The sequence below is a fragment of the Cimex lectularius genome, unplaced genomic scaffold (genome assembly GCF_000648675.2).
Source record: "Cimex lectularius strain Harlan isolate CLEC.00 unplaced genomic scaffold, Clec_2.1 scaffold317, whole genome shotgun sequence".
Taxonomy (NCBI): domain Eukaryota; kingdom Metazoa; phylum Arthropoda; class Insecta; order Hemiptera; family Cimicidae; genus Cimex; species Cimex lectularius.
In genome coordinates this window covers 402300-429749 of record NW_019393018.1, presented here as the reverse complement: position 1 = coordinate 429749, position 27450 = coordinate 402300, and the positions used below count along the sequence as shown (strand labels likewise).

Here is a 27450-nt window from a genome sequence, read left to right as displayed (position 1 = left end):
CTACGTATTCCATCCTCTTTGAATCTTTTGCACAGCTGAACACTCTGACCTCGCGGTTGTTTCGAAAGATCTGCATGTATGTATCGCATATATAGCAGATTGTGTAGACATCATGTTTCCCACTGGGGTCGCAATGTCTTTTAACATTGAGGTTCTTTAGCGTGCGCACCTGACACATTTATATTCTCAAGTTAGGAGCGACTAACTCCGCGCACGGAAAATCTGCTTAAACCGCGAGGTTCGTTGTAAAGCTCACATCATCCTGAAGTGAACTACCGACATGACAGATAGTGGGTTAACGTTGTTCCTTTAACTAGTGCCGCGCGTAAAGGGATACCCAAAAAGGGTCGTAATGCATGGACCAAGTCTCCGACGCACTCCCGAGATAGAGAAGACAACTCTATATCCCTGGGTGTAGGGGCTCCGCCAGGGTCAAAACCTCCGGCTGAGGTTTCGCTCCAAGTGGAATCTCTAACCACCCCCTCGAGGAGACCATGCCTTCGGTAAAGGAAGCCCAGACGGGCACCACCGAAAAACATCCGGCCCCGTTGAACATTCCTCACGCATTCGAGGAACTCCGTGAGCACAGTCTTAACCTCCTCGTAGGCTGTACGCTTCGGCAGTCCGATCGCTCCGACTCCCACGAGGTTATACGCAAGGGCTCTGGTCCACGACCCCGGATGAAACACAACCTCTTCTCTAGGTACCCGCTAGGCGCCATTAAGCCACTGCGAGTCCTTAACTATGCAACTGGGCTTCAGCTTGGAAAGAAACTTCGGTACCCGCAGTTCAGATGGTTATGCACCCTCCGCCGTCCGTTTATATATAAATATCTGGCCTCGAAGGACTAGATGCGTTAAGGGAGTTTTTGGTTTGAGAGCTGACCTCGGACGGCTTGTGATTCGTCATGTTAGGGTAACGGATTGTGTAGACACCGGTAAATGAAGAAAAATGAAAGCAAATGCGTCCATGCCACACCACCTAACAAAACAAGCCCCGGACTTATAGCTACAGACCCATTCCCTTGCTACGCATAGTTATAATTTACTAGTGCTTGACAATGCCAATTCAAAGCCGTTGATAGAATTGATTTATGTGCCTTATTTTTTGTCATCTTATAATTTATTCTGTAAACATTGACCTACGTTAATATTATTTCCTGAAAGACCAACAATTGTTGGGGACTCTTCTCAAGACATGACATACAGCGCAAAAATGAACATATGTAAATACCCTCAAATTACGAAATGTATACTTTATTAATACAGGTAAGGATTAAAAAAAGTATTATTTTATTATTATTAATTATTAATAGTTAGTTATTAAAGAAAACATTTCAAAAAATCGCTTAGCGTGATTTTTCATCAACTGGTCAGCATAAACAACAAATTTAAAGTTATTGAAATAATAAACACTCGAGAATCGACAGCTCAGTAATAATATTATAATACAATATAATAATAATTATACACTCGAAAGTTTGAGCCTTTGCCTAAAGGTTTGCAAAGTGGGACAGTCGACCAAAATATGTTTTACTGTGATTATAAATCGAGGACAAATTGGAAGGTTGTTGCCTATTAAAAGCCTATTATGGATTAGCCTGATATGACCTATTCGCAATCTAGAGAGAATCACAAGTTCTTTTCTCTCAAGTTCCTCAGTTGGCCATTTATGTACAACTGGTTTAATTTCTTTCATACTATCTCTACAGACATTCCATCTTGCCGCCCATTTTCGTTTGATAATGTTTTTAACATAAATCATCTGGGCGGAGAGGAAATTGATCTGTTATTTGTGGATGGTTTGCAGCGTTCCTTGTCTGTTGATCGGCTTTTTCATTTCCAGAAATGCCGACATGACTAGGAACCCAGACGAATACCACATGTTTGTTGAGTGTTATGATTTCATAGAGATAATGCTCAATGATCTTCCGATTGCATGAAGTTCAGCTGTCTATACGCTAGCCTCATAGAGACCAACTGAGGTTATACCCATCAGCAAATATCCCACACCCTACACCAATTTCATTTTTAGACCCATCGGTGTAAAAAACTTTGTAATTGGGATAGTTATTTAAAATTCGCAAGAATTCTGCCTTGATCATCAGAGAAGGTGTTTCTCTTTTGTTCAATAAGGCCAGATCTTTGATAATTGTGGCAGTAGGTAATGACCACGGTGGAATATCAAGCAATTTAAAACCTTCAACCGCCGGCAAGGTATTCCCTCCTAACCTCAACATTTCAGTACCGCGGATTCCCAAAGGTGTCGTCCTAGTTCTTAGCAACGAATACATATCTTGGTAAAGATTACAGAAAACTGAAGGAAATAGAAGAAGACCAAAGTCTAGCAACAAACCTAAGAGTTGCCTCCTCCCTGAAAAGATCCGGAGGAAGGACACCGGCATCATTGCAGAGACTATATAAAGGGCTTGTTCTAAGCGCCCCTGTTGCAATCCTGATACCTTGGTAATAAATCCTATCTAGCGGTTTTAAAGTTGATATTCGCGCTGAAGAGTAACCTGCTGCCCCGTATCTAAACTTTGCTCATAAGTACATGCTGAATATTCTTAAAAGAATAAATTATAATTAGCGAGGAATCTCATCAGGCCTAGTATTTTCCTTCCTGAATTAGACAATTGGGCTATTTGAGGTTTCCATCGAAGGGCTTTGTCGAACGAAACGCCCAAATATTTGACAACTTTATTTCAACGCCAGAATGGAAAATCCGAGGTGTTTCATGATGTTTTCTTAGTCTACAAAAGTGTACAAATACCGTTTTGGACAAAGAGTATTTGAAACCCACATCGTCTGCTTTTCGTGACAATGTGTCAATGGCGTTTTGTAAAGTCCTTCCCACGTTTTGGAGATTTTTTCCAGACAAGTAAAAGCAAAGATCATCGACATATAAAGGCCGGACTATATGATCATCTATATTATCAGCCAGACCATTTACCGCAATAGCGAATAAAGTGACACTCAGAACCGAACCCTGAGGAATCCCGTTTTCTTGATAATAATGTTTATTACTAAAGTGTAACCTATATGTGTATATGCAACATAAAATATCTCAGCTAAAATATTTTTTTGTTTTTCTTGGATTCTAATCCGTCAGCCAAGTTGCAATTTAATTTTTTTTATTATTACATTAAAAAGAAAAAAACCACAGATAAAAAATGAATAAAATGAGTTCCTACTAATTAAATTCTCTGACAAATAAATTTCTATAATATAGTGCATCTTTTAAATAATTACAAGTAAACCGCAGTCTCTAACGTTTAGATAGTTACAAAGTTCAGAGTCTGTTAAATTATCTCTCGTAAAGTAATTTATTCTGTATGGCTTTAAAACCTGGCAGACTGCAGTCATATGTTTTGTATCTTCAATTTATTTTAGGTTACACGATGGACAAAGATGGTACAATTCTAGTCTAAAAATTTAAGCTCACCGTTCACTCCTTTCGGTCATTATTAGATAAACTTCAGTAAACGACTTAGAGTGGAAATAAGTGACATTTTATCCTGGGGTACATTCCATGAAAAATCCATTTTCCAGCTTTTATTTCTGTATTACGATCTTTTTGTAAACTTACGTTAAAAAATAATTTACCTGAATATGATTCCCAAATTTTTCCTACATTTTCGTTTATATTCGACAGTATAAAGATTTTACAAGTCACTTTAAAAGGTGTGATAGATGAAGTGTGAGAACTGCCTTATCCACGAGATGAATTTTATGAAGATAACGAAGTAGGTATAAAAGAAACAGAAAAAAGTGTTTTTGTTTCTCATACAAGCTATAATTTTGACCTTTATATTCATTAGTGCTTTTCAATATAAAATTAAATCCGTGTGCAAAATTTATTTTTGGCATAAATAGCGGGTTTGCATTTTTATTTTTTTTTTGGTATGGTTGCACGTTGTTTTTGGTCAACACTTAATTTATTCCGTAAACAGTTATCTACGGTTTTATTATTTCCAATTAGTTATATAAAAAAAAACAATTAAAAAAAAATCGTTTTGGGTTCCATCAAGTGGTCCGCATAAACTCAGTTGTTCACAATATTCAGATTAGATTTTTTTATCCTTTACTGACAACTGATGTTGATGGTCAGTAATGATACATTAAAAGTAGGTTATTGAAACTATTCTGAAAAACCCCGATTTGATACTTTCTCCTGAGTCCCATTTGCTAAACATTGATTTTTTTCCATTCATGTTCAGAAGTCAACAATATAGAAAGAGGGTTTTATGGGACACCCGGTATACTAAACCCGCAATGCTTGCGAGTGTAGCGGAAATGTTGATATAGCGCGCCGTTACGCTTGCAAGCATCGTTTCTAGTAATTAAAGAATCTACCTGACAAATTAGTTATTTACATGATAAAAAAACGTAAAAAAAATTGATTTATTAAGTATGTGGTGATTAGTGACCGTTAATCGATAATTATTCAGAAATCGTGAGATGCGATCTGGTGTGATGTAGGTTTCAGAAAAACATTTTCTTTATCGTGCCAACGTTTCGATCTTTATTGAGATCATCTTCAGGGACTGGGATTTATAAACATTGTTTACATTTAAAAAATACATTTAGAATGTGGGAAAGTGAATTTATACAACTTTTCACATCCTAAATATATTTGTTAAATGTAAACAATGTTTGTAAATTGCGTGTATAAATGCACGATAAAGAAAATGTTTTTCCAAAACCTACATCACACCAGACCACATCTCATTCTGAATAATGATTTATTAAGGATGATCGTTTGTTTAACCTGCGTTTTTCGCTGCTGAAGAAGAGTCAATATAAACTTGAAACGTAAGAAGGAAATTGTTATAGTTTTCTTCGTCACCTGACAAATGACTAATTCCAATGAAACTCTATGGTTCATCTGATTATTTAGAAATATGATTTTTATTCCAGCAATTAAAAGCTATTGAACTTTTTTTTACAGTTTACTCGGAGAGGAGACCCCGGGGCCATTTCCTCTTAAGACGCCTTATGGGGTTGTAGGGATGGGTTCTATCGGACAGGGCTTGGGCTAGACTATTTTGATGGTGGGAGAGTTTTTTGTGAAACTTTATAAATTTTTGGGGTATAGATTTTTGGATATAAGGAATTTGAAAGTCGTTGTGGAGGGTAGCATTTGAGACATAATTAGGAGCATTTACAATGGATCTGAGGACTTTAGATTGAAAGGATTGGAGGCGTTGGATATTGGAAGGTTTAGCGGTTCCCCACAGTTCTATTCCGTACGTCCAAATCGGTTGTAGTAGTGTTTTGTAAATTGTAAGTTTGCTTTTTGTCGATAGTTCAGACTGTCGTCCTATAAGTCTGTGCAGTAGACCATACCGTCTGTTTAGGTTTTGTCGTGTCAGTCGTGTATGTTGATTCCACGTTAGTTGTGAGTCTAGGTGGAACCCAAGTTAGCGAACGCAGTCGGATTTGAGGATAGGAACGTTGTTGTAGTATATCGTGAGAGGAGGTTTGCTTCGGAGTGTCAATGTGACATTTTTTTCTTTCGTTTATCTTCATTTTCCATTGTCTACACCAATCTGCTATACATGAGATTTGTTCCTGCAGATCAGAAGCAACCGCAGGATCGGAATTGAAGGATTGTACAGCTGTATCATCGGCGAAGGATGCAAGTAGGGTGGTAGGTTTAGTGGGAATACCTGCATTATAAAGGATTGGTCCGAGCACACTGCCCTGCGGTACTCCCGCGGCCAGAGAGCAGTATTCGGAGAAATCTGATCCTTGTCGGACCCGAAAGAACCGCTCTGTTAGATAAGAGCGGAGGATTAGGTAAAGAGTATTTGGAAGGACACGCTTTAATTTGTACAGGAGTCCCCTGTGCCACACTCGGTCAAACGCTCCCATACAATATTCTTTGCGCTCGAGGGAGGAGGATATACAGTCAACAACGCGAAACACCTGCTGGACTGTGGAATGGTGGGGGCGTAAGTAAAACTGTGGATCGGGGAGGTGGTTAGACTTTAATTATGGCAATAGCCGTTTAAGGAGCTATTAAACTATGTATCAAAATATTATCAATGAAAATTCATAGCTTTTGATTAGTTTATTTAAAAACCCCTGAAGATACTCAGCCTTCTGTCCTTACTTTCAATGATTAATTTCTGAGTTTTCATATTACTTCTTTTGCTAAGAAATTATTTTAAGTATGCGAAAAATGCAGTTTGAGTAAATTTTTCAATGACAGTAATACTTTCCTTTTTTTTGCGTTCTTATTCTTTCAAACGTATCAGAATGAACAGGTCTTGTGGCCAAGATGAGGTTTTCTTTTTGTAACAAAAGTATGTCAACCTGCTAGATCCCTAATGACCTCATTAAATCTTTGATCAAAGCGCCACCGTAATTAATAGAAAGGCCTTTCGTCCAGACGCAACTGTACAATTCGACATAAGGGAAATTCAAAAGGATTCCTTTAATCACCTAAATGAACCCAACCCTAGTTGCTTCTCTTTGGAAAAAGACATTTATCGAGTAATTGTGCCTCGCGGGTGCCCTCCATAAAATCTGCAGGCGAAATGGTTTAATTTCTCTCCGTAGTGTTATACAGATATATCGTAATAATTTGCAAAATTAGAATTTTTTTGTTTTTTCGACGTAATTTAATAAAGTTAAAATAGTGGATTTGGAAGATAATTTTTTTATTGCTCTAAACAGTTCTTGGCAACACGTTGTTTGCCCAAAAACCACCGAGGTAAATCAAAAAAATTATAACATATTAAATCGAATATTTTTAATAAACACTAAAAAAGCAAATAAAACTGAGAAAATGGAACTCAATATTATCAAGAATTAATTACGGTTTTTCATCTCAACTAAAAACCTTAATTAATTGTCATGTATTAATTGGTCAAGCGGACCACGAATGTAGTGAATTAATTATCAAGACTTCTTAAATTGTTAAGTTAGCTCTATGACTGCTTATTTATATAATTAAATCTTTATTATGTTTTATATTTTTCTATCAATAAACGATATCCTGGAATGTGAAGTCAAATGGGGCTTAGGAAGTCTAAGCAACAACAAAGCTAGTGGAGGTGACAGTATTCCAGCTGAACTATTCAAAATCTTAAAAGACGATGTAGTAAAAGTGCTACACTCAATATGCCAGCAAATTTGGAAAACGCAGCAGTGGCCACAGGATTGGAAAAGGTCAGTTTACATTCCAATTCCAAAGAAGGGCAATGCCAAAGAATGTTCAAACTACCGCACCATTGCACTTATCTCACATGCTAGCAAAGTTATGCTGAAAATCCTACAAGCTAGGCTCCAACAGTATGTAGACCGAGAACTGCCAGAAGTGCAGGCAGGATTTCGAAGAGGCAGAGGAACCAGAGATCAAATTGCCAACATACGCTGGATCGTGGAAAAAGCTAGGGAGTTCCAGAAAAACATCTACTTCTGCTTCATTGACTATGCTAAAGCCTTTGACTGTGTGGACCATAACAAATTGTGGCAAGTTCTTAAAGAGATGGGAATATCATCTTATTTGTCTCCTGAGAAACCTATATGCCGATCAGGAAGCGACAGTGAGAACTGGACATGGAATCACTGACTGGTTCAAAATCGAGAAGGGAGTTCGACAAGGCTGCATACTGTCTCCTTGCCTATTTAACTTATACGCAGAGCACATCATGAGAAAGGCAGGACTGGATGAGTCAGAAACTGGAATTAAGATTGCAGGGAGAAATATCAACAACCTTAGATATGCAGATGATACCACTCTAGTGGCGGAAAGTGAAGAGGAACTAAAGAGCCTCTTGATGCGGGTGAAGGAGGAGAGTGCAAAAGTTGGCTTGAAGCTGAACATTAAGAAAACTAAGATCATGGCATCTGGCCCTCTCAATTCCTGGCAAATAGATGGGGAAGAAATGGAAGTAGTGACAGACTTTATTTTCTTGGGCTCCAAGATCACCGCAGATGGGGACTGCAGCCAAGAAATTAAAAGACGCTTGCTCCTGGGGAGGAAAGCTATGACAAATCTAGACAGCATACTCAAAAGCAGAGACATCACCCTGCCAACAAAAGTGCGTATAGTCAAGGCGATGGTTTTCCCAGTTGCAATGTATGGCTGTGAAAGCTGGACTATTAGAAAGGCTGAACGCCAAAGAATTGAAGCCTTTGAACTCTGGTGCTGGAGAAGACTTCTGCGAGTCCCTTGGACTGCAAGGCGATCAAACCGGTCAATCCTGGAGGAGATCAACCCTGACTGCTCTCTAGAAGGCCAAATCCTGAAAATGAAACTTAAATACTTTGGCCACCAAATGAGAAGAAATGATTCACTGGAGAAGAGCCTAATGCTGGGTAAGATCGAGGGCAAAAGAAGAAGGGGGCGACAGAGAATGAGGTGGATGGACGGAGTCGCTGAAGCAGTCGGTGTGAGCTTAAACGGACTCCGGAAGATGGTGGAGAACAGGAAGGCCTGGAGGAGCATTGTACATGGGGTCGCGAGATGGGTCGGACACGACTTCGCAACTAACAACAACAACAACAATCAATAAACGCTATTTTGCATAAACTATTAGATTAATAAAGTAACAAAATTTGCTTTTACAAAAAAAATATGATTAATGGCAGAATCGATTTAAAAACTTCGATTGATTGTATCCTACAGATTTTTTATGATTTCAATTATACTCATATTTTCAATTTCATTAAATTTGGATTTGTCTGTTTTGTGTTTTAGTTATTACGCTAGCGGAGCTGCGTTTGCGAGTTCGAGGAGCATCGTAGTACCGCCTCTGAAAAGACCTAGGCTTCATGTTTCTTCCAGTCCTGGAGGTGGGACCAGATCTCAGTCACAGTCAAGCCTTAACAGCGCCACCAACGGAAATCTACATCAAAAACATCAGAAGGAGAAAACTTCAAGCCCCCCTCCGCAAGTCAAAACATACAGTGAGTACAAAAATAAAACATTGGCTTGGGCAAAATTTTATTAATTTTTTTTTAAATTTAGTTTAACTTGTTAACAGTTTGGTTGTTGAATCTTGGGATATATTTTAATTTTTGGTTTCTTGAAATTCAGCTGAGGTTAATTGATGTTAGCTCTGAAAGGTTTTATTTCGTTGAAATATACAAAATGTGCAATAGTTTTATACGTAAATGTGGACTTTTACCCGGAAGGGTTGTCTCTTCGCCATGAGTTGACCCTAGGGCCATCCCTCAGGGGAGTTCACCTACCCCGTGATTTATTTATCCGTCGAATTAGTCCAGTATAGGACAGTCAATTATATAATTCATATTTGACACTAAATTATTCAGATTTGGGTTGAGATGCGGTCTGGTGTGATGTAGGTTTCAGAAAAACTTTTCCTTATAGTGCCAACGTTTCGATCTTTATTGAGATCATCTTCAGTGATCTTTTAGTAGAAATATTTTGATTCAATATAAATATATATTTTTTTGCATGGTATAAATTCACTTTTTTCCACATCCTACATGTATTTGTTAAATTTAACAAATGTTAGTAAATCCCAGGCGCTGAAGATGATCTCAATAAAGATCGAAACGTTGGCACGATAAAGAAAATGTTTTTTCTGAAACCACATCACACCAGACCGCATCTCACGATTTCTGAATAATTACTGTATATATTGTTGTGCACATGTACAAATAAAAATTTATCTATTCTATGCTCCTGGGTCACTAGTATCCCGCGTAAACCAGATGTCCAGGAGACGGTCTATTCCTCTATCAACATGCAATATTAATAGTCTAATCTAAATTGGATGGGGTATTTTTATAAATATTCTACCCCCGATCTTAAACACCATAAGCCCCTCACCACTCAGGCTAATAAATACACGCACTAAAAAAACACAAAAAATTGATCTATGCTATGATTTATATACAATAAAATAAACCACGCCCCCCCCCAAAAAAAGGAACTGTGCCCGGTAACAATTCTTAAATTCGGCGACATGCCTACACGCTCTTTGTGAGGAGCCAGGGAATGACATTCTATTATGTGGGACGCATCGAACAACCTTTCTCTGCATAAAGGCCACTTTTGCGGCTTTGGTCCAGGAGCTGACCTAATTTACTGTGACATTTCTCCACGGTGTACGATGGACTTGATTAACCTTTTTAGTAACTTAGTAGTAATTTCGTTTTTACTCCTAATTATCCTAGTTGACATATCATTTATAACTAGAGGCAATTTTTTCAGATTTGAAAAATAGTCAAATCTAATTTTAGCTAACGTTTCCGATGAGTTGTACAGAAAAAAGAAAGTTGTTTTCTTATATTTCGACCTCAACTGTCAAACTTACGATTTTTCCTTCTTGAAGGTGGATAATAATGCTATTTTAATTTGTTAAACAATATATAAAAATAATCTAGTCAATTTTAAACTCTGGAGGAGACTTAAAATCTGTGATAATAATTGTTAAAATATTGTTAATAAAATAAATAAAATTTGTTGTTTAAAAGTAGATTTTTAAGAAAAATGTAATTTAACTGTTGAGTGGTTTTTTTTATGTTAATTCGTTGGTCTGTGATAAGATGTTGATAAGAGGTTGAACGTCACAGGAGAGATGTGTGGTAATTAGTGACCGTTAATCGATATTTATTTAGAAATCGTGAGATGCGGTCTGGTGTGATGTAGGTTTCAGAAAAACATTTTCTTTATCGTGCCGACGTTTCGATCTTTATTGAGATCATCTTCAGGGCTCAAAGTGTTTGTCTTCTGTGTAATTGTGCCATTCTTGCATGTGGGCACTCTCAACACGACACGCAAGAATGGGATAATTACACAGAAGACAAACACTTTGAGCTTTGAAGATGATCTCAATAAAGGTCGAAACGTTAGCACGATAAAGAAAATGTTTTTCCGAAACCTACATCACACCTGACCGCACCTCACGATTTCTGAATAAATGTCACATAAGAGGTTGTGATAAGAGTCTAGTCAGGTTCAAAATATTAAAACGTTTTTTCGTAGTCTGAATAACTACTTAATAACCACACTGGCTCTTTTTTTTTTAAATAAACTGTTATAAAATATTAATGACTGACGACCACTTTTTTAACCATTGTAAGTAGTGAAGAAACGATAACCATGATGATATAAAAATGTAAAAAATATTTGTTCTGTGTACAGGCGTTAACTCACCTGAGGAAGGTTGTGAATAAACATGTGAAACATTGTGGATAAAAACTGGATATGTTTTTTTTTCATGTTTTTTTTGAGATGACCTATTATCCCACCTTCAAAAAGGAAAAATCATAAGAAAAAGAAAGTGTTTAAATATTTAATACATAAATTTCAAAACAAGAGTTATAATAATGGTATTTGGTGGTTTTACAACTAAATTTTAATATGGAGGTGGATGAAAGGACTTGTTTAACAGTATGTACAGTGAAAGTTGCCGGAGAAAGTTACACGAACTGGGCCAAATCTTGTTTTTCCGTATGAGCCCGACTTCAATTTTATGGTGGAAGCATCAGCAGATGAAACAGCTATTCAAAGTGGAAAGTTCCCCCATTTTTTTAAGAGATGCACTGTCAATTTTTATGTAGATTAAACGGTGATAGTCCATTCTATTTTCCTTGGCCCTTTATCCTTTTAAGGCCCACTTATGGGGACCGCGGTAGCCGAGTGGTTAGCATGAGAGACTCTCACGCCGCGGTCGTGGGTTCGATTCCCACCGTCGCCTCTGGCCCTTTTTTCACAATAACCCTCCCCCCCAAATTTGAACACACATATACGAATTGTCACATGGCTAATAGGCATAGTTCATACGCCAAAAAAAAACCACTTATCACCAAGGGACTCGAATTTCCTGTCGATCCTGTCGAAAGGGTTTTTATAAAAAGAAAAGCGAATTTGAAAAATCATGAGCTGTTTTTAATAACATATCATAATTAATGAAATATACACGTTATAATTTATAGAGACAAAACCCTGAGAAAATTTGATTCCCCAAACATAAATTGAAATATTTATTTAGAAATCGTGAGATGCGGTCTGGTGTGATGTAGGTTTCAGAAAAACATTTTCTTTATCGTACCGACGTTTCGATCTTTATTGAGATCATCTTCAGGGCTCAAAGTGTTTGTCTTCTGTGTAATTATCCCATTCTTGCGTGTCGTGTTGAGAGTGCCCACATTCAAGAATAGCACAATTACACAGAAGACAAACACTTTGAGCCCTGAAGATGATCTCAATAAAGATCGAAACGTCGGCACGATAAAGAAAATGTTTTTCTGAAACCTACATCACACCAGACCGCATCTCACGATTTCTAAATAAATATCGATTAACGATCACTAATCACCAAACATAAATTGAAATAATAAACAATATAGGTTAATTTTTAAAAGTAAGAAAATACATTAGAATTTATTTTTTAGGCAATCCTGATATTCTTATCTGCGGCAATTGTAGGGAAATGTTCTCAGAACTTGCCGAGCTGTTAGAACATAAAAAGGAATTCTGTAAGCTGAGATTCACCTGCAAATGTAGCACTCTAAACGGATCCTTGAAAGGTAAATATTTAAAATAATTCACTAGTTTTTGTGGTCCGCTTGACCAATTGATATCTTTCAATTAATTAAGGTTGTTAGTTGAGATAAACAAGATAAAAAATGGCAAAAAGGAGGGGAAAATTCGAAAGGTGGGGCTGAGCTGAGAAGTTAGTGTCCGAGTCGATCTAAGTTTTGGGGTCGTGGGTTCGAATCCCGTTCTTGACACTGACTTTTTTATCTCAACTAAAAACCTTAATTAATTGAAAGATTTAAAATAATCACTACTCTTTCAATAAGCATACAATGTTAAGAACGACATTCATAAAAGTTCGTTTTAAGCTAACAAATGGTTAGCATAATTAAATGGTTTGGTTATGTTGCAGATGTTGAAGAAGGAGTGGCTCTAACATGCGTGCAGTGCAAAGAAAGGTACGAATCTGCTTGGGACCTCATGGTACACGTTCAGGCAGCACACATGCTCAACATTTACGAGCTGTCGGCTAAGAACAACGTCGAGGACAGGTTAACTCCACCACCAAATGGTGACATTCAGAAGAACGGCCAGACTAAGGTCAGCGTAAGTTATTACTGTCATCTCGGTGCAAAAAAAATTAGCATAAATAAATGAAGGAGTCGAGTCCAAATCAAACAGAAAATCATAATAAAAAAAGTTCAAAATAGTTATTTGAAGTGTAAGATGTATCGAATCCTTTTTTACTCACGAATAATCTGGGTTGTCAAGAAGGTAAGAAAAATTTAATTGTTATCGATCAGGTTTACGCTATTTTCAGGTCATCATTAGGGCAAAACAATCTCAGAAATTTCTAAAAATTGACATAATTAAGTTTTTAATTACTAGTTTCAAATTTCATTGAACATGACTCTTTGTCAGTAATAATACTGCCAAGGTACATAACACTAAAACACATAAACTAACGTGCAGTACAAAAGCAATTGGAGTAAATTATCTATGCTACATTTTTTATGAAATAGAAGATTTTCGACCCATTAAAAAAACTTTTCTTTTTTTTTTAAAGAAGTACATACAAAGAGTTATAGAGGATTCCATCATTTTTTGTTAATTTTGTCGAAAATGCCATAGCTCTTATATCCACCTTATGGATTTCTCTTCATGGATGGTCAATTTTTGCCCATAGGATGATGTTGATTAGCCCACCCACCGAGGCATTCCGCGGATCTAAGTCGGTCGGAGGTGGCGCAGACTCCGCCCTTGGGCGTGGCCCCGCGAGATTTCTCGGCTGTTGTTTACCACAGTGGAAGTGACATAACCATAAATTATCGCCTTTATCGTATTCGATTCAGAAGACGTTCAGAAAATGTTATGCTTAATCAAATCCAAAGTATGTAAACTTGTGTAATTATTGCACAATTTGTAAGTGTATGCCAGTTAGGTATGAATTTACAGGGTGATTCAGAATTAATTTGGCAAATTTTAAGAGTGGTTTGTACACCCAAAACACAACAAAAAGGTATCTCTTTATCCCTGTCTGATTTTCAATAATAGTTGTTCTGGATTTTCTCCATAAAAACAACCTAGACCCTAGATCATACAACAAATTTTTCTATTACGAAAAATTAAATTTCTATTAAAAAATCAAACCTTACAATGTACCTTGTTTCATTTTATTCGAAACAGAAATAATGGCACAACTTAGGAAAATTTCTATTTTATTGCACGAATATTGTATTTAGTTGACAGTAGGCAAATTTCGGTTTAAAAAAAAAAATACTTTGTCAATATTAAAATTTCCAGCGGTTTACTCAAGTATACGATTTCGATTTAAATTTTGGATGAAAATTACGCAAGACTAAGAAAAAACGCACCTTATCGGCCGAAAGGTGGCCAAGAGTTTAAAGAAACTATCAATCCATAGGCATTCTCTAAAAATTAATTATTTATGTCTAATTAATATGTGGATAAATTAAACCAGTTTTAAAGAAAAGAAGAATACGACTAGCACGAACAAAATAATATTTAGTTATTATACATGAGTATTTTATTGCAAAAATTTTTTCAAAACGTAGGTCCAAGGATCCAGATATGTCAATTTTTATTTCAAAATTTGACAAACTCAAGTTTAACAGGAAAAAAAAAATCAGAAATATCACCCTTATTACTGAGAATCAGACATGGGTCAAGAAAAACATTTTTACTTTTGCTTCACCACTTTATCTGTTTATACATAAACTTCCTAGTCTGGTTTTCTCAAAAACTTGGCCTAGTAAAAAAATTAAACAATTTTCGTACAAAATAAGTTTAAAAAAATCTTCTTTTTTTCAAATTGAAACCAATATTTTTCCTTGCAGATTCATCAAGTCCATTAAATTTTAACAGAATTATCGAAAACCATTTGAAAATCTGTTTAATAGTAACGTACATTTTCACTTGCAATTAATTTTAAATAAAACAAATATTTGTTTACCTTTACCTATAACGCAAGGTCAAAAACAATTTTATTTATATTTTAGATGCTTAACGTAAAATTTAGATAAATGATTAAAAAAAATTATTTAACTTTGTTTACAGTATTACAATTAATTAAGGTTTTTAGTTGAGATAAAAAAGTGAATGGCACGAGCGGGATTCGAACCCACGATCTTCGGCGAGATACGCCGCTGCTCTACCACTTGAGCTATCGTGACCTCGATCCACTCGGACACTAACTTCCCAGCTCAGCGCCACCTTTCGAATTTTCCCCTCCTTTTTGCCATTTTTTTATCTTTTTTATCTCAACTAAAAACCTTAATTAATTGAAAGATGTTACTTGGTCAAGCGGACCACGAAATTAGTGAATTTAATGAATTAAAATGAAGTATACTTCAAAAAAGCTCCCCGTGGCCATTTCATTTGTCGTCGAGAATCCAATCGGATTAGACGACATTTGAAAAATGGCAAAAACGAGGGAAAATACAAAAGGTGGGGTTGTGATGAGAAGTTAGTGTCCGAGTGGATCGAGGTCACGATAGCTCAAGTGGTAGAGCAGTGGCGTATCAAGCCGAAGATCGTGGGTTCGAATCCCGCTCGTGCCATTGACTTTTTTATCTCAACTAAAAACCTTAATTAATTGTATATATTAATTGGTCAAGCGGACCACGAAATTAGTGAATCTGTTTACAGTAACATTTCAGAGTTTTTGGCTTTCAGTTGCCACGCGATAAATACATTCTTCGTCGACTCGTTTGAAAAACTCCGCGTTAGAAGCATAATTTTCAATAATTATTTTTTTAAACAATCCCTCTCAACCCCTTCCCCCCCAAAAAAAGGTCAACTGAGCTTTGTAATTTTTCCAGGCGTCGGTATCCTCTTTCCGAAGTGGCAGTACCGTCTGCGAGATGATTTGCTGTAACATAAAACAAATTTCGATGTTGTTTCATGGCAGAGAGTAGGCAGGTTTCAGTTTTTTTCTTTTTTCAATGTGGTTTTTAAACTAAAAATTTTATCTGTATATTAATTATATTTATTTATTATTATTCAGAAATCGTAAGGTGCGGTCAGGTGTGATGTAGGTTTCAGAAAAACATTTTCTTTATCGTGCCAACGTTTCGATCTTTATTGAGATCATCTTCAGGGCTCAAAGTGTTTGTCTCCTCTGTAACTGTGCCATTCTTGCGTGTCGTGTAGAGAGTGCCCACACGATACGCAAGAATGGCACAATTACACAGAAGACAAACACTTTGAGCCCTGAAGATGATATCAATAAAGACCGAAACGTTGGCACGATAAAGAAAATGTTTTTCTGAAACCTACATCACACCTGACCGCACCTCACGATTTCTGAATAATTATAGACTAACGGTCACTAATCACCACACATTTAGTTATTATATATTATTTTAATGTTTTTCATTAAACGAGATCAAAAATTCATAAATTTTAATGAAAATTATTTAATTACGATGGTTTGAAAGGAAAGTCGCCAAACCACAGGAAAAACAGTCGTTCTTTCTATGCTCTTGGTTGAGATAAAAAAGTCAGTGTCACGAACGCACATGAAGGTCGTGGGTTCGAATCTCACTCGTGACACTGACTTTTTATCTTAACCAAGACCATAGAAAGAATGATTAATTGAAAGTAGTAACTTCGTCAATAACATGGATTAATACAACAAAATATTGCGTATTTCATGGCCTAGTACTACAAAAAATATTTACCTACTATAAACATACCGACAATTTAAAAAATTCGACAGATCTCATTTGTAAAAACTGTACTTTCATTAGTGATGTATAATTCTCCAAATATTGCCTCTTCTGCCAAAGACACTCTTTGACATTTATAACGTTAAAAGTTAATGTTTTATTAGTTTGAAAGTCCCAAACTTTACCGCTTCCCATCGACAAACATTTGCTGAGTTATTATGCACTGATCTCTATCCTGGCTTAGTTACACACTAACAAGAATGAGGTTGTTCTCTGTAAAAAAAAGTTTTATATTTCAGTTTATTTTTCTTACTGGAAAAAGCTAGATTTGGTCTGAAGATAACGGAGACATTTGTATCTTCATAACTTAGGCAAATATTTTTAACTTTTGCTAGTAATTCTACTACCATATCACACATCTATATCACCTAAGTATCGATAAATTTTTAATTTCTCTCAGCTAAACAAAATTTTGCTGAATTCTTCAAAAGTCGCATTGAGAATACCAACAAGAAATAATACTTAAACATGATAAAAAACGACAAATTTGGTTGTTTGATTTTTAGCAATTCTTTGTTGTTTTCTCTGAGTTTCTTTTTCTGGAAGGCCAAGGACTCAAGTTCTTATGTTAAAGTCAATATTTTCTTAGACCTAATGATCTCTAAAATTTCATTCATGTCACCCAATTACTAGAATCATCGGAATGGCTATTTGGCCGGCCCCACCCTCCTTTACCTCTTCCTAATGGAAATTACTCTATCGCTGCAGGCTAATGGATTGGTTCCGTCCAGACATCTGATACAGTCATGATATCCGCGGCACATTGTCTTTCAACATTACACAACTTCTTAGTTAATTAAAATCAGCTAATTATTGGGTTGTCCGGAAAATAATGCAGGATTTTAAGTTTTCATTAAAAAAAATCTATATAAAATATTCTGTTTACGNGAGAGTATGGGAAATTATTTTGATTAAAGAACATTGCTTTAAAGTAACTAGTTTCTTTTTTTTTGTTTAATACCAAAATCCTGCATTATTTTCCGGACAACCCAATACTTTGAAAATCCACGTATCTAATAAGCGCGGCTCTTAAAGGGACTACACGATAATCTGAGTCGGATTAGATGCATCCTAGTGGTAGAAATAATCCCACTTCCACCACATAAAAAATGAAAGATCTACATGTATACAGAATAGTCATCAAAGAAGCAAAATACAAAAAAAAAGTCAGAAGTAAAAGATGTCTTTTGTTTATATGATTTCCAACAAGTGGGTTCATCAATTTTAAAAATATATGAAAACAAAATGAAGGTTTAATAAATTATATAAGATTATCCGCTACACTACGACAAAGTTCGTCAGGTGCTTCTATATCTCAAATGCAACAAAAAAGTACGTATGAACTATGATCTGATTCTCAGCCCATTCGCAGATATCCAACATTTTGTTTTCTTCCACTATCTACGGTTTTCATCATAATTCTACTCATAACTCTCGAAATATTCACTTTTAAGGAAATCCAGATAAATTTTGTTGAAAAAGCGTTAAATTTGATTTACAAAAGGACCCTTCTCGAACTTTCAATTTATTTTTTGGCAAAAAAACACACACCAAATCTTCCAAAAGCAGGTAGATTTAAAAGTTTCTAAAAAAAACTAAATATGCAACCTCATTGGGCAAATTCACGGTAATGACAAATTTCTAAACACCTTCTTCGTTTAATAAGGTTTTCTTTAATAATATCCAACCAAAATTGAATTTTTTTATGCCAAATGGAAAAAAGTGGGGACGGCGTGAAAAAGGTGGAATGGGGTTGATTTAGCAATTCAACTTTTTGTCCTGGGCAAAATTTATTTCCCAACTTTAACTTAATAAAAACAAAAAGAAAAATGAAACACAATACATAAAAAGCGACAAAATATCTACACTAAACATAGACAAAAGAAAAAAATAATACAGAAGATGTAAAACTCAACTTTAAGTTAATTAAAAAAATCACAAAAAAATATAAAAAAATAAAATCAAACCAAACACCAAAAAGAGACAAAAACATCTTGAGCGACCAAATTTCGTTGAATTTTTGTACTTTTTTATGTGGTTAGAGTCGGGTTTTATAAGTTTTGCACACTTGTCTCTGTTTAGTGTAGTTCTTTTGTCCGATTTTCTGTGTTGATTGTTCGCTATGTTTATTGCCTCTTTCTTATTCTGTTTTATTTTGTTTTCTTTCTTTCTGTTTTTTTTATTATGTTACAGTTGAGAAATAATTTTTCCCCTGGACAAAAAGTTGAATAACTAGATTAACCCCCAATGCCCCTTTTTCACACCGTCATCACTTTTTTCCCAGTTAGCATAAAATTTCTGCATTTTAGTGTGTAGTTAAAGAAAAGCGTATACCGCTGGAAAGCTTATTAAATGCACAAGTTATTCTGAAATTTGCCACGCTCTTCTAATGTGCATTTTTTCCAATGAAGTGGCAAATTGATTTTCTTTTTACAACTAAATTTAGCAGTTTATGAAAAATGTAATGTTTGTTTTTTTAACAAACATTAAATTGAAAGTTCAAGAAGGTGCCTTTTTAGTGGAAATTTAACGCTCTTTTCAATGCTTTTTTTTGGATTTACCAAAAAAATCAATAGTTCAAGAGCTACGAGTAAATTTATGACAAAAAAACGTAGATAGTTTAAAAAAAACCCATAAAATATCGAATATCTGAGAAATGGTTGAGAATCGGACCATGGTTCAAGGTAAATTGATTTTTTACGAATTTTAAAGTTAGCGGTTTTTGAAAGATGTAGTGTTTGTTTTTTTAATAAAAATTAAATCTAAAGTTTAAAAAGGTGCCTTTTTAGTGGAAATGTAACGCTCTTTTCAATGCTTTTTTTATTTAATAAAAAAATGAATAGTTCAAGAGCTACGAGTAAATTTATGACAAAAAACGTAGATAGTTGAAAAAAAAAAAAACATAAAATATTGAATATCTCCGAACGGGTTGAGAATTAATGATGCTTCATGGCAAATTGATTTTCTTTTTTACGAGTTTTAAATTTAGCCGTTTTTGAAAGATGTAATGTTTGTTTTTTTAATAAAAATTAAATCTAAAGTTCAAAAAGGTGCCTTTTTTGTGGAAATGTAACGCTCTTTTCAACGCTTTTTTTTTGGATTTACCAAAAAAATGAATAGTTCAAGAACTACGAGTAAATTTATGACAAAAAACGTAAATAGTTGAAAAAAAATTGAATAACTGCGAAAGGGTTGAGAATCGGACCATTGTTCACAGCAAATTGATTTTCTTTTTACGAATTTTAAATTTAGAGATTTATGAAGGATGTAGTGTTTGTCTTTTTAATAAAAATTAAATCGATTGTTCAAAAAGGTGCCTTTTTAGTNGTCAAAAAACGTAAATAGTTGAAAAAAAATAGAATATCTTCGAAAGGGTTGAGAATGGGACCATTGTTCACAGCAAATTGATTTTTTACGAATTTTAAATTTAGCGGTTTATGAAAGATGTAGTGTTTGTCTTTTTAATAAAAATTAAATCGAAAGTTCAAAAAGGTGCCTTTTTAATGAAAAGGTAACGCTCTTTTCGATGCTTTTTTTTGGATTCACCAAAAAAATGAATGGTTCAAGAGCTACGAGTAAATCTATGACGAAAAACGTAGATAGTTGAAAAGCAACATAAAATATTAAATATCTGCGAAAGGGTTGAGAATCGGACCATGGTTCATACGAACTTGTTTTTTGAATTTGAGATGTAGAAGTAGCTGATGAACTTTGTTTCACCCTGTATTTCTTAATGTTCGTAAAGAACCTTCAAACTATTTTTTTTTTTTAACTATAAATATGTGCTTTGTTCTAATTTAAAAAATTGGAGTCTTGCTTAATCAAGCCAGTTTTCGTTTACGTCAGATAACGAAATCGAGTGATTTCCAGTAAGCACAAAGCAACCAAATTTTACACGCTAAGTTTGAACATGCCCATTCAAGTAACCAAAATAAATATTATAATACATGAATTAATATTCTTTCAGATTGTCCTACGTATTTTGACTTTAAAATATTTGTGTGCATATTTTAAAACGTGTATAATTCATTGTTTATTATTGCTGTGAAAGCTGTGATTTTTTGCTTAGGTAGGAAATGCATAAGCGTGCAATAAAAATGCATAAGAAACCGGTTGTTGGGAAGGGCCGGATTTGTGGTGAATGTGATTCAGACCACCACCGAATTGCCTTGTTAATAAAAAATGTTGTGCTGCGAATTCTGTGTACATCGCCTCGTCCTCCCCTGGTCACTTCCCTGATTGTGCCGCGGAAGTTTATTGGAGGGACGTTTCGTGGCAATGTGTCTCCTTGGACCAAAATAAAAACGTGTCTCGAATATAACTAGCTCTTTTGAAATGGCTATTTCCAGTTTTCATACTTGAGCCGATTATCGAATCTGCAACTCAAACGGGATTTAAGTCATATTTGAGTTAACTTTTGGGACTTTCCTCGCGTTTCCTCCTTCGGCCGGCTTTCATCGCTAAGCCATCAATCACTGTAGACACCTCGCCAAAGCGATAGGAAAAGGGAGATGGGTGTGGTCTTCTCAATTTCCCGCACCTGCAAGTAATCAGAGGTAATCAAGAATGGGAACGCCCTTGGCTCACGCTACTTTTCTAATTTCCCCTTTTCTCTGCCCACCGCTCAAACAAGAGTGGTAAATTGGAATTTTATATTCTCTTCTGTATACATACTTTTTAACCAAATAAGCAACGTTTAAACGTCTACGTGACATTGCAACTTAATGGAACTTGTTCTTTTACTGTTCAAGTTATACTATTATTAGCTGTCCAATAGTCCTTGCATATATGACCTGCGATGAGAAGCGTTCCTCACTACAAATACTGGGCACTTCAAATTCAGATTGTGAGTAGAACCACCATTTTCAGATATTTCCAATTTGGGTCTGCGGGGTGATGAACCGATAATTTCCGATCGTTCGAGCTTAGAATAGTGATGCACATCGGCCGGTGGTGAGGAACGGTGAAGTTACACAGACCACTTACACCCTGGGAGTCGTGGCCCATATATGTGGAACTACAGCGACAACGGGTGGTATAGTGTGGTTTGGGACTCGAGACCCGAAACGGCTCACCTCGTGTTCTCATCCACGGCACTTTTTCTCAATCCGAGCTCCTTCATTCTATCCTGTGACCCCTCCTAAACCCTTGGTTCCAAGAGGGTTTCCGGGCACAAAATAAAGGTGCAGCCCAGAGGACGTGACAACCTCTCTGAAGCGCAAGCTGTACTCGTGTCGGCCTAGGGTCCGCATGGGCGGCGGGTGCCTTAGCAGAGTCACACGAGGGCCAGTGCACTAGATCCTGTCTGCATAGACGGGGGAGGGTGTATGGCCGTCTGTACCACGGGGTAACTTAAATGTTTCAAAATCAGCCCAAAGTTACAATGGGAACGGTTTCGTGGTGGCGCGTGGTGACGCCCCTGGCGGGAACTTAGACAGAGGCTGTCTTCTATCTGTGACCTTCGTGAAGCTTGCGCATGGCCAGCGTAAAACCCCCCCGGCCTCACAGGAGACGTTGCGACTGGATGGCGGCGTGTAAGCGTTGAGGTCGCGATGATCATGCTATAGTCCCTCGAATGCGTAAGTAAGCGGATGGAAACGGGTAGTGAAGCGGTGTCTCTGACTCGAGTATGCTTTGCATTGTTGTGCGTATGACCGGCGTGGTACCGTTGGGGAAGCGAAGGATCGGACCACCTAGGCTGATCCTATGGCGTCCCTCCAATGCGCGTGACAGGTGTAGGCTGAGCTAGATAGGAGAATTTACCGTAGGCGGTGCTCATCTAGGGTGTGGTTAGCAATTCCACTTTAAACTAAACCGCTGTCAGGGCGTTCCCAGAAGTTTCTACGCTGGGGGAGCCTCTATACTCAGGGAGATAAAGTAGCCTTCTCTATCTAGGGAGTACGCGGAGGGGGGACAGGGCGATGTATTTCGGCCTGTTAGCCCCTCGCGTGCGGCATATGACCCGATGCACAATGCGGGCCTGACCATTCGGAGTGGACAAGCGGAAAGCGAGGTTGTCTCGGCCCTTAGGGGCTGGGGCGCCTGTAGACCAATGCTGCGGCGGCACCACCATTCCGTCGTATGCAGAAGTGCGTCAGGTCTCATCTTGAGAATCAAAACGTCCGATAAGGCCAAAAGGCCAGGTGCGGACGCTAAAGATCCTCTTGTCTTGTTGACGATGAGTACTCGGGAACACATACCACTTACATAACCTCTCCAGTTTTTATGCTACTTCCTGCCTTCCCGTGGCGGCCACGGTTAAAGTTTCCTTCAGGGGACCAAACTAAAGAAAGCACCTGTCTATCCGATGAAGATTATCAAGTAGAGTCCAGATCTGGTGGATCTTCAGCTGAGGAGTGAGCCACTGAACTTCAGAACCATCTCCAAGCTCTGTTGGGTTTAGATTCGTAGTGATGGGAGTACTGGTAGGTACTTAGGGTTTGATGTGCGGTTCAGTGGTTCAGGTTCAGGTGGTGCTGTTTACCAGAATCCTTTACGGAACGGTTGAGCTCCCCTTGTGGTGGTTATCATTTCATTCAGATTGAAAGCCAGTGCCGGTTGTTCGAGGTTCTTAGCTGGAGGAGCCTCTCCACTGGACGGCGAGAGAACGGCCAATTCCATCGTCATGAGTACCCCAAGAAAGTCAGACAGAAATCATTTCATACCTTGGAATTTCTCGTCGTGCGGAGCTGATCAGGCGCTATGATGCTGATCCGCCCGTCAGCAGGGACAAATGATGAAGAAATCGATTTGATGCTTAGTGATCGGGGCGTTTTTCTACTTGTCAACTTAAACGAAAAGCAACATTTTTTTGTAAGCAGAATTTTATCGCTCCCTCCCTGCTAAAAACAAACGCCTGATAGGCGAAAAAGCACATCATTGTCTTTTAGGCGATGCGACCTCTATACGGACCTAATGAGTGTTTGCGGTTTAGTCAATAGCCTTGACTTTGTCACTCCTGAAGGATTAGTGTGTACATGGCGAAGCTGTATGAGATTGGGATGGCATGCTTGGGGGAATTCGAGGCTATGAATGGCTCTGCTTACTGTATCCCAGACTACGTTGATCATGTACGTCCATGACCGATTCTCTTGACGGCCCTCTTTCTTGGTGTGCTCTTGTTGAAAAGATAATCTTAACTAAAGCGTCTAGGTCTCCGAACTTTTTACCTCTTCAAGTAGTAAAAAGCCTGGCTTCACAACGTCCAAATGACCGCGATTCGGATTTCAGATGTTGAAAATTATTAAATGGAAATATCAGCGGTAGATGGACTTCAGAGAATTTCATTGTTTGAAGAGTTCATTCTCAACCGACTTCAGAATAGGCCATACGAGGTTGACAGACAAGTTGCTCAACGTGCCCTAAGTAATTAAAGCTTTATGATTTTATAAGAGTTGTACTTGCCACTTTTGATTTTTGGAGGTTAACGCGCCCAACGGTATCACCCTGTCCGAAGTCCCTAACTAATCCAAGACACTAATGGGTTCGAGTGTAAGTTGTGGAATCCTGTTTGGATCAGGTCCGTAAAGAATGGGATGTCTAGGTGTTTGTTGGTTTGGTTAGTTACGTAGAACGTAGCGTTGAGGATAAGAGTCCAAGTCTTTGGATTGAAAGATTGGATAGATTCTTGGAGATTAGAAGGTTTGCCTTTGCCCCACACCTCGTTTCAGAAAGGTCAAAACCATCTGTTTTGGATATTGGTAGTTAGCTGTGCACATTAACTGTGGATTTAAGTCCCATATGCCTTTCTTCGGGTTCTTGTCTTTTTAGATAATGTGTGAGTTACATGTAAGCCATTTAGTTTAATGCACTATCGTACACCAGGCTGTAATGAGATCTAGTTTTGTTGCACCCGCTATGAGGAGAAGATTACGATGTCGCTCAGGAAGGTTGGGATTTGGATGTTGGGTATATAGTTTTCTTCAGTCAAATTGGTACTTTTTTCTACCAATTTAATACTTTTTCCAACCAAATTAGTACTTTTCCCAAGCGATTTAATACTTTTCTCAAGCAATTTAATATTTTTCCCAACCAAATTAGTACCTTTCTCAAACAAGTTAATACTTTTCCCAAGAAAATTAATACTTATTTAAAAGGTATTCGAAAAAATGTGGAGCATAGCGTGTTGCTTTATTAGCTGGTTTCGTTTGAACTTGTCTCACTTATTTCATTGAGTTCGCCAGCCTACCTTATCGTTCCCAGACGGCTTTCTAGGAAATTCTCCTTCCACTGTTCTTGTTTTCTTTACCCCTAAAATATTCAGTTGTTTGTCTGTCTTATTGTATGCATTGCGTGAGTTTTATATATAGAATGAGTGACGGAAGTGACTGGAGTGACATAAGTGATCATAATGATGAAACATCACCTAGTGCTGCAGGCGGTTCATCTTCGTCCAGTGTCCAACGCTCAAGACCGAGCAGGGGTACCTACGCAGTTACATCAAGGCATCAAAAAGAACTTTTTATAAAATTAGTTGAAGAGGGTCATTCGGTCAAAGATGCAGCTCAAAAATCAAATTTAAAAACTCGAACTGGCTACAGTATATACAGAAATTATACGTCTCAAAACTGTACGTTAGTAATTAAAAAAAGAGATGGACACCGGCTGCACAAGTTGACTCCTGACGTTCTAGCCGCTATTGAGGAAATCATTGAAGGAAACGCGGGCCTATCATTACAAGATATTAAAGAACAGCTTGCATTAGGCAACATAAATTTGTCTATTGCTTCAATACACTGAGGGCTAACGTCATTAAAAATAACTTTGAAGCGTGCGTCCATTGAAATAGATCGCATGAATTCTGAGTCAACGGTACAACAACGAAGGCAGTTTGCAATGGATTTTAAAATATGGGTCCCACAATATCGCGCAAAATTAATTTTTATAGATGAATCAGGATTTAATCTACATTTGCGGCGGACACGTGCACGAGAGCTGTTGTCACCGTACCAACAATTCGTGGTCGCAACGTGACTCTCGTTCTTGCTATAAATAATCAGCAGGTAGTACATTATTCTGTAGTGCGAACTGTAACAGTAATTTATTTTGCGATTTCCTACAGGATCTTTGCGAGAAACTTAATGCAATGGAGCTGGACAACTCTATTCTGATAATGGATAATGCAGCCATTCACAGAACGCAATGTTGTAGAATCGTTTTTTCACACCATCAAGTACTTGCCTCCATATTCCCCAATGTTAAACCCAGCTGAATATGCTTTTTCTAAAATAAAGGCATCAGCCCGGAGGGTTTTATGTGGGACAGCTGCAGAACACGACATTGCAGAAGTGATTAGTTGCAGTGCCCACACTATCAATTCTACAGATTGCTCCAATTTTCATTGATGTGATACTGAAATTACCTTCAGCGGTTCCTGGACGTCCCCTGCATTGACTTTGAAATAAAAGGTTCATTTTGTTAATTTTCTTATTTTCAATAATAAATTTCGTTTCTAGACAGTATGATTATGTTAAATTTACCCCCTTTACCCCAACACATTTGAAAAGTATTAAATTGCTCGGGAAAAGTATTAATTTGCTTGGGAAGGGTACTAAGTTGTTTCGAAAAAGTATTAAATCGCTTGGGAAAAGTACTAATTTAGATGGAAAAAGTATTATATTGGAAGAAAAAAGTACCAATTTAACTGAAAAAAGATATATAGGATTCTAGGATATTCCCTTGTGGAACTCCGGCCTTGATTAGATAGACGTCTGCACATTCAGTGCCGATTCTTATCTTAAATCAGCGATCCTCGAGGAAGGTTTTCAAGACGTCAGGATGTTAGACTTCTCTACTGGAGGGTGGAAAATTTGGAATTGAATTTGACTTGGAGGGCTGGTTGGAAGGCAGAGAACGATTTAATCATGATGAAATTTACATTCTCTTCTGGATATGAAGTGAAAACTAAAAATATGGTCGGAAAGAATCTAGCAACCCTCTGTGCTTGATCTGGTCCAAGCTCAGTTGGAGCTACCTAACGTAGAGGGTACTAGATGGTGTTTCGACTTTACCATATCGTTTAACTCTCCATGCCTCTGAACCGAAGCACATTTAATCAAATTTTTAGATTATATAAAAAATGTATTAAAATTAATGTAACATAACTTGTTTTTCCCAGGATGAAGAGATGGAAACGAAAGATCACGCATCGGACGAAGATACCCACTCGGATACAGCTGGACCTTGTATCGTGGGAGCTTTGAGCATTGTAAACATCATTTTTTTGTTTATAAAATTGTTTCAAGCAAATTAAATTAATGAATATAATTTTATAGGAGCCCAATGTTGATGGAGGGATTGGAGCACAAGTCGAAATAAAGAGTCTCACGAATGGTTCCATCAAGGCATCCGAGTGAACGGACTATAACATGATTATTATAATAATTACTGTTGTTATTATTATTATTTCGTTACTATTACTTTGTTGTTATAACCGTCTAGTTTTATTAAAATACCATTTCGCTTCCATTTTTAAATTCCAATTTTTTTCCTTCTTTTTGACACATTTGACAAATTTTATTTTACATTCAATAACACGAAGAAATTTCATATTTAACTTTTATATCAAAATCAAAAATTGAAACTTTTACTGAAATGTGTATTAATTGAGATATATTTCTGAATTATAATATAATCATAAAATTTATTGCAAGTTTTTAATTTAATGCTTCTTAAGCATACAAATTATAGAAATTGTATTTATTGACCTGAGCAAGAGTCTCTGAGACAATCAGGT

General features: G+C 36.9%; 1 protein-coding gene across 1 annotated transcript in view; it reads left to right on the top strand.

Moving 5' to 3' along the window:
• Positions 1–27219, top strand: part of LOC106663450 — a 48229-nt gene extending 21010 nt beyond the window's left edge. The window contains exons 3-7 of the mRNA XM_024229813.1: positions 8713–8921; positions 12381–12515; positions 12878–13071; positions 26833–26922; positions 26990–27219. Of these exons, the coding sequence (XP_024085581.1) occupies positions 8713–8921; positions 12381–12515; positions 12878–13071; positions 26833–26922; positions 26990–27070 (709 nt within the window). The 3' untranslated portion in view covers positions 27071–27219. The remainder of the gene's footprint in view (positions 1–8712; positions 8922–12380; positions 12516–12877; positions 13072–26832; positions 26923–26989) is intronic.
• Positions 27220–27450: the final 231 nt, after the last annotated feature.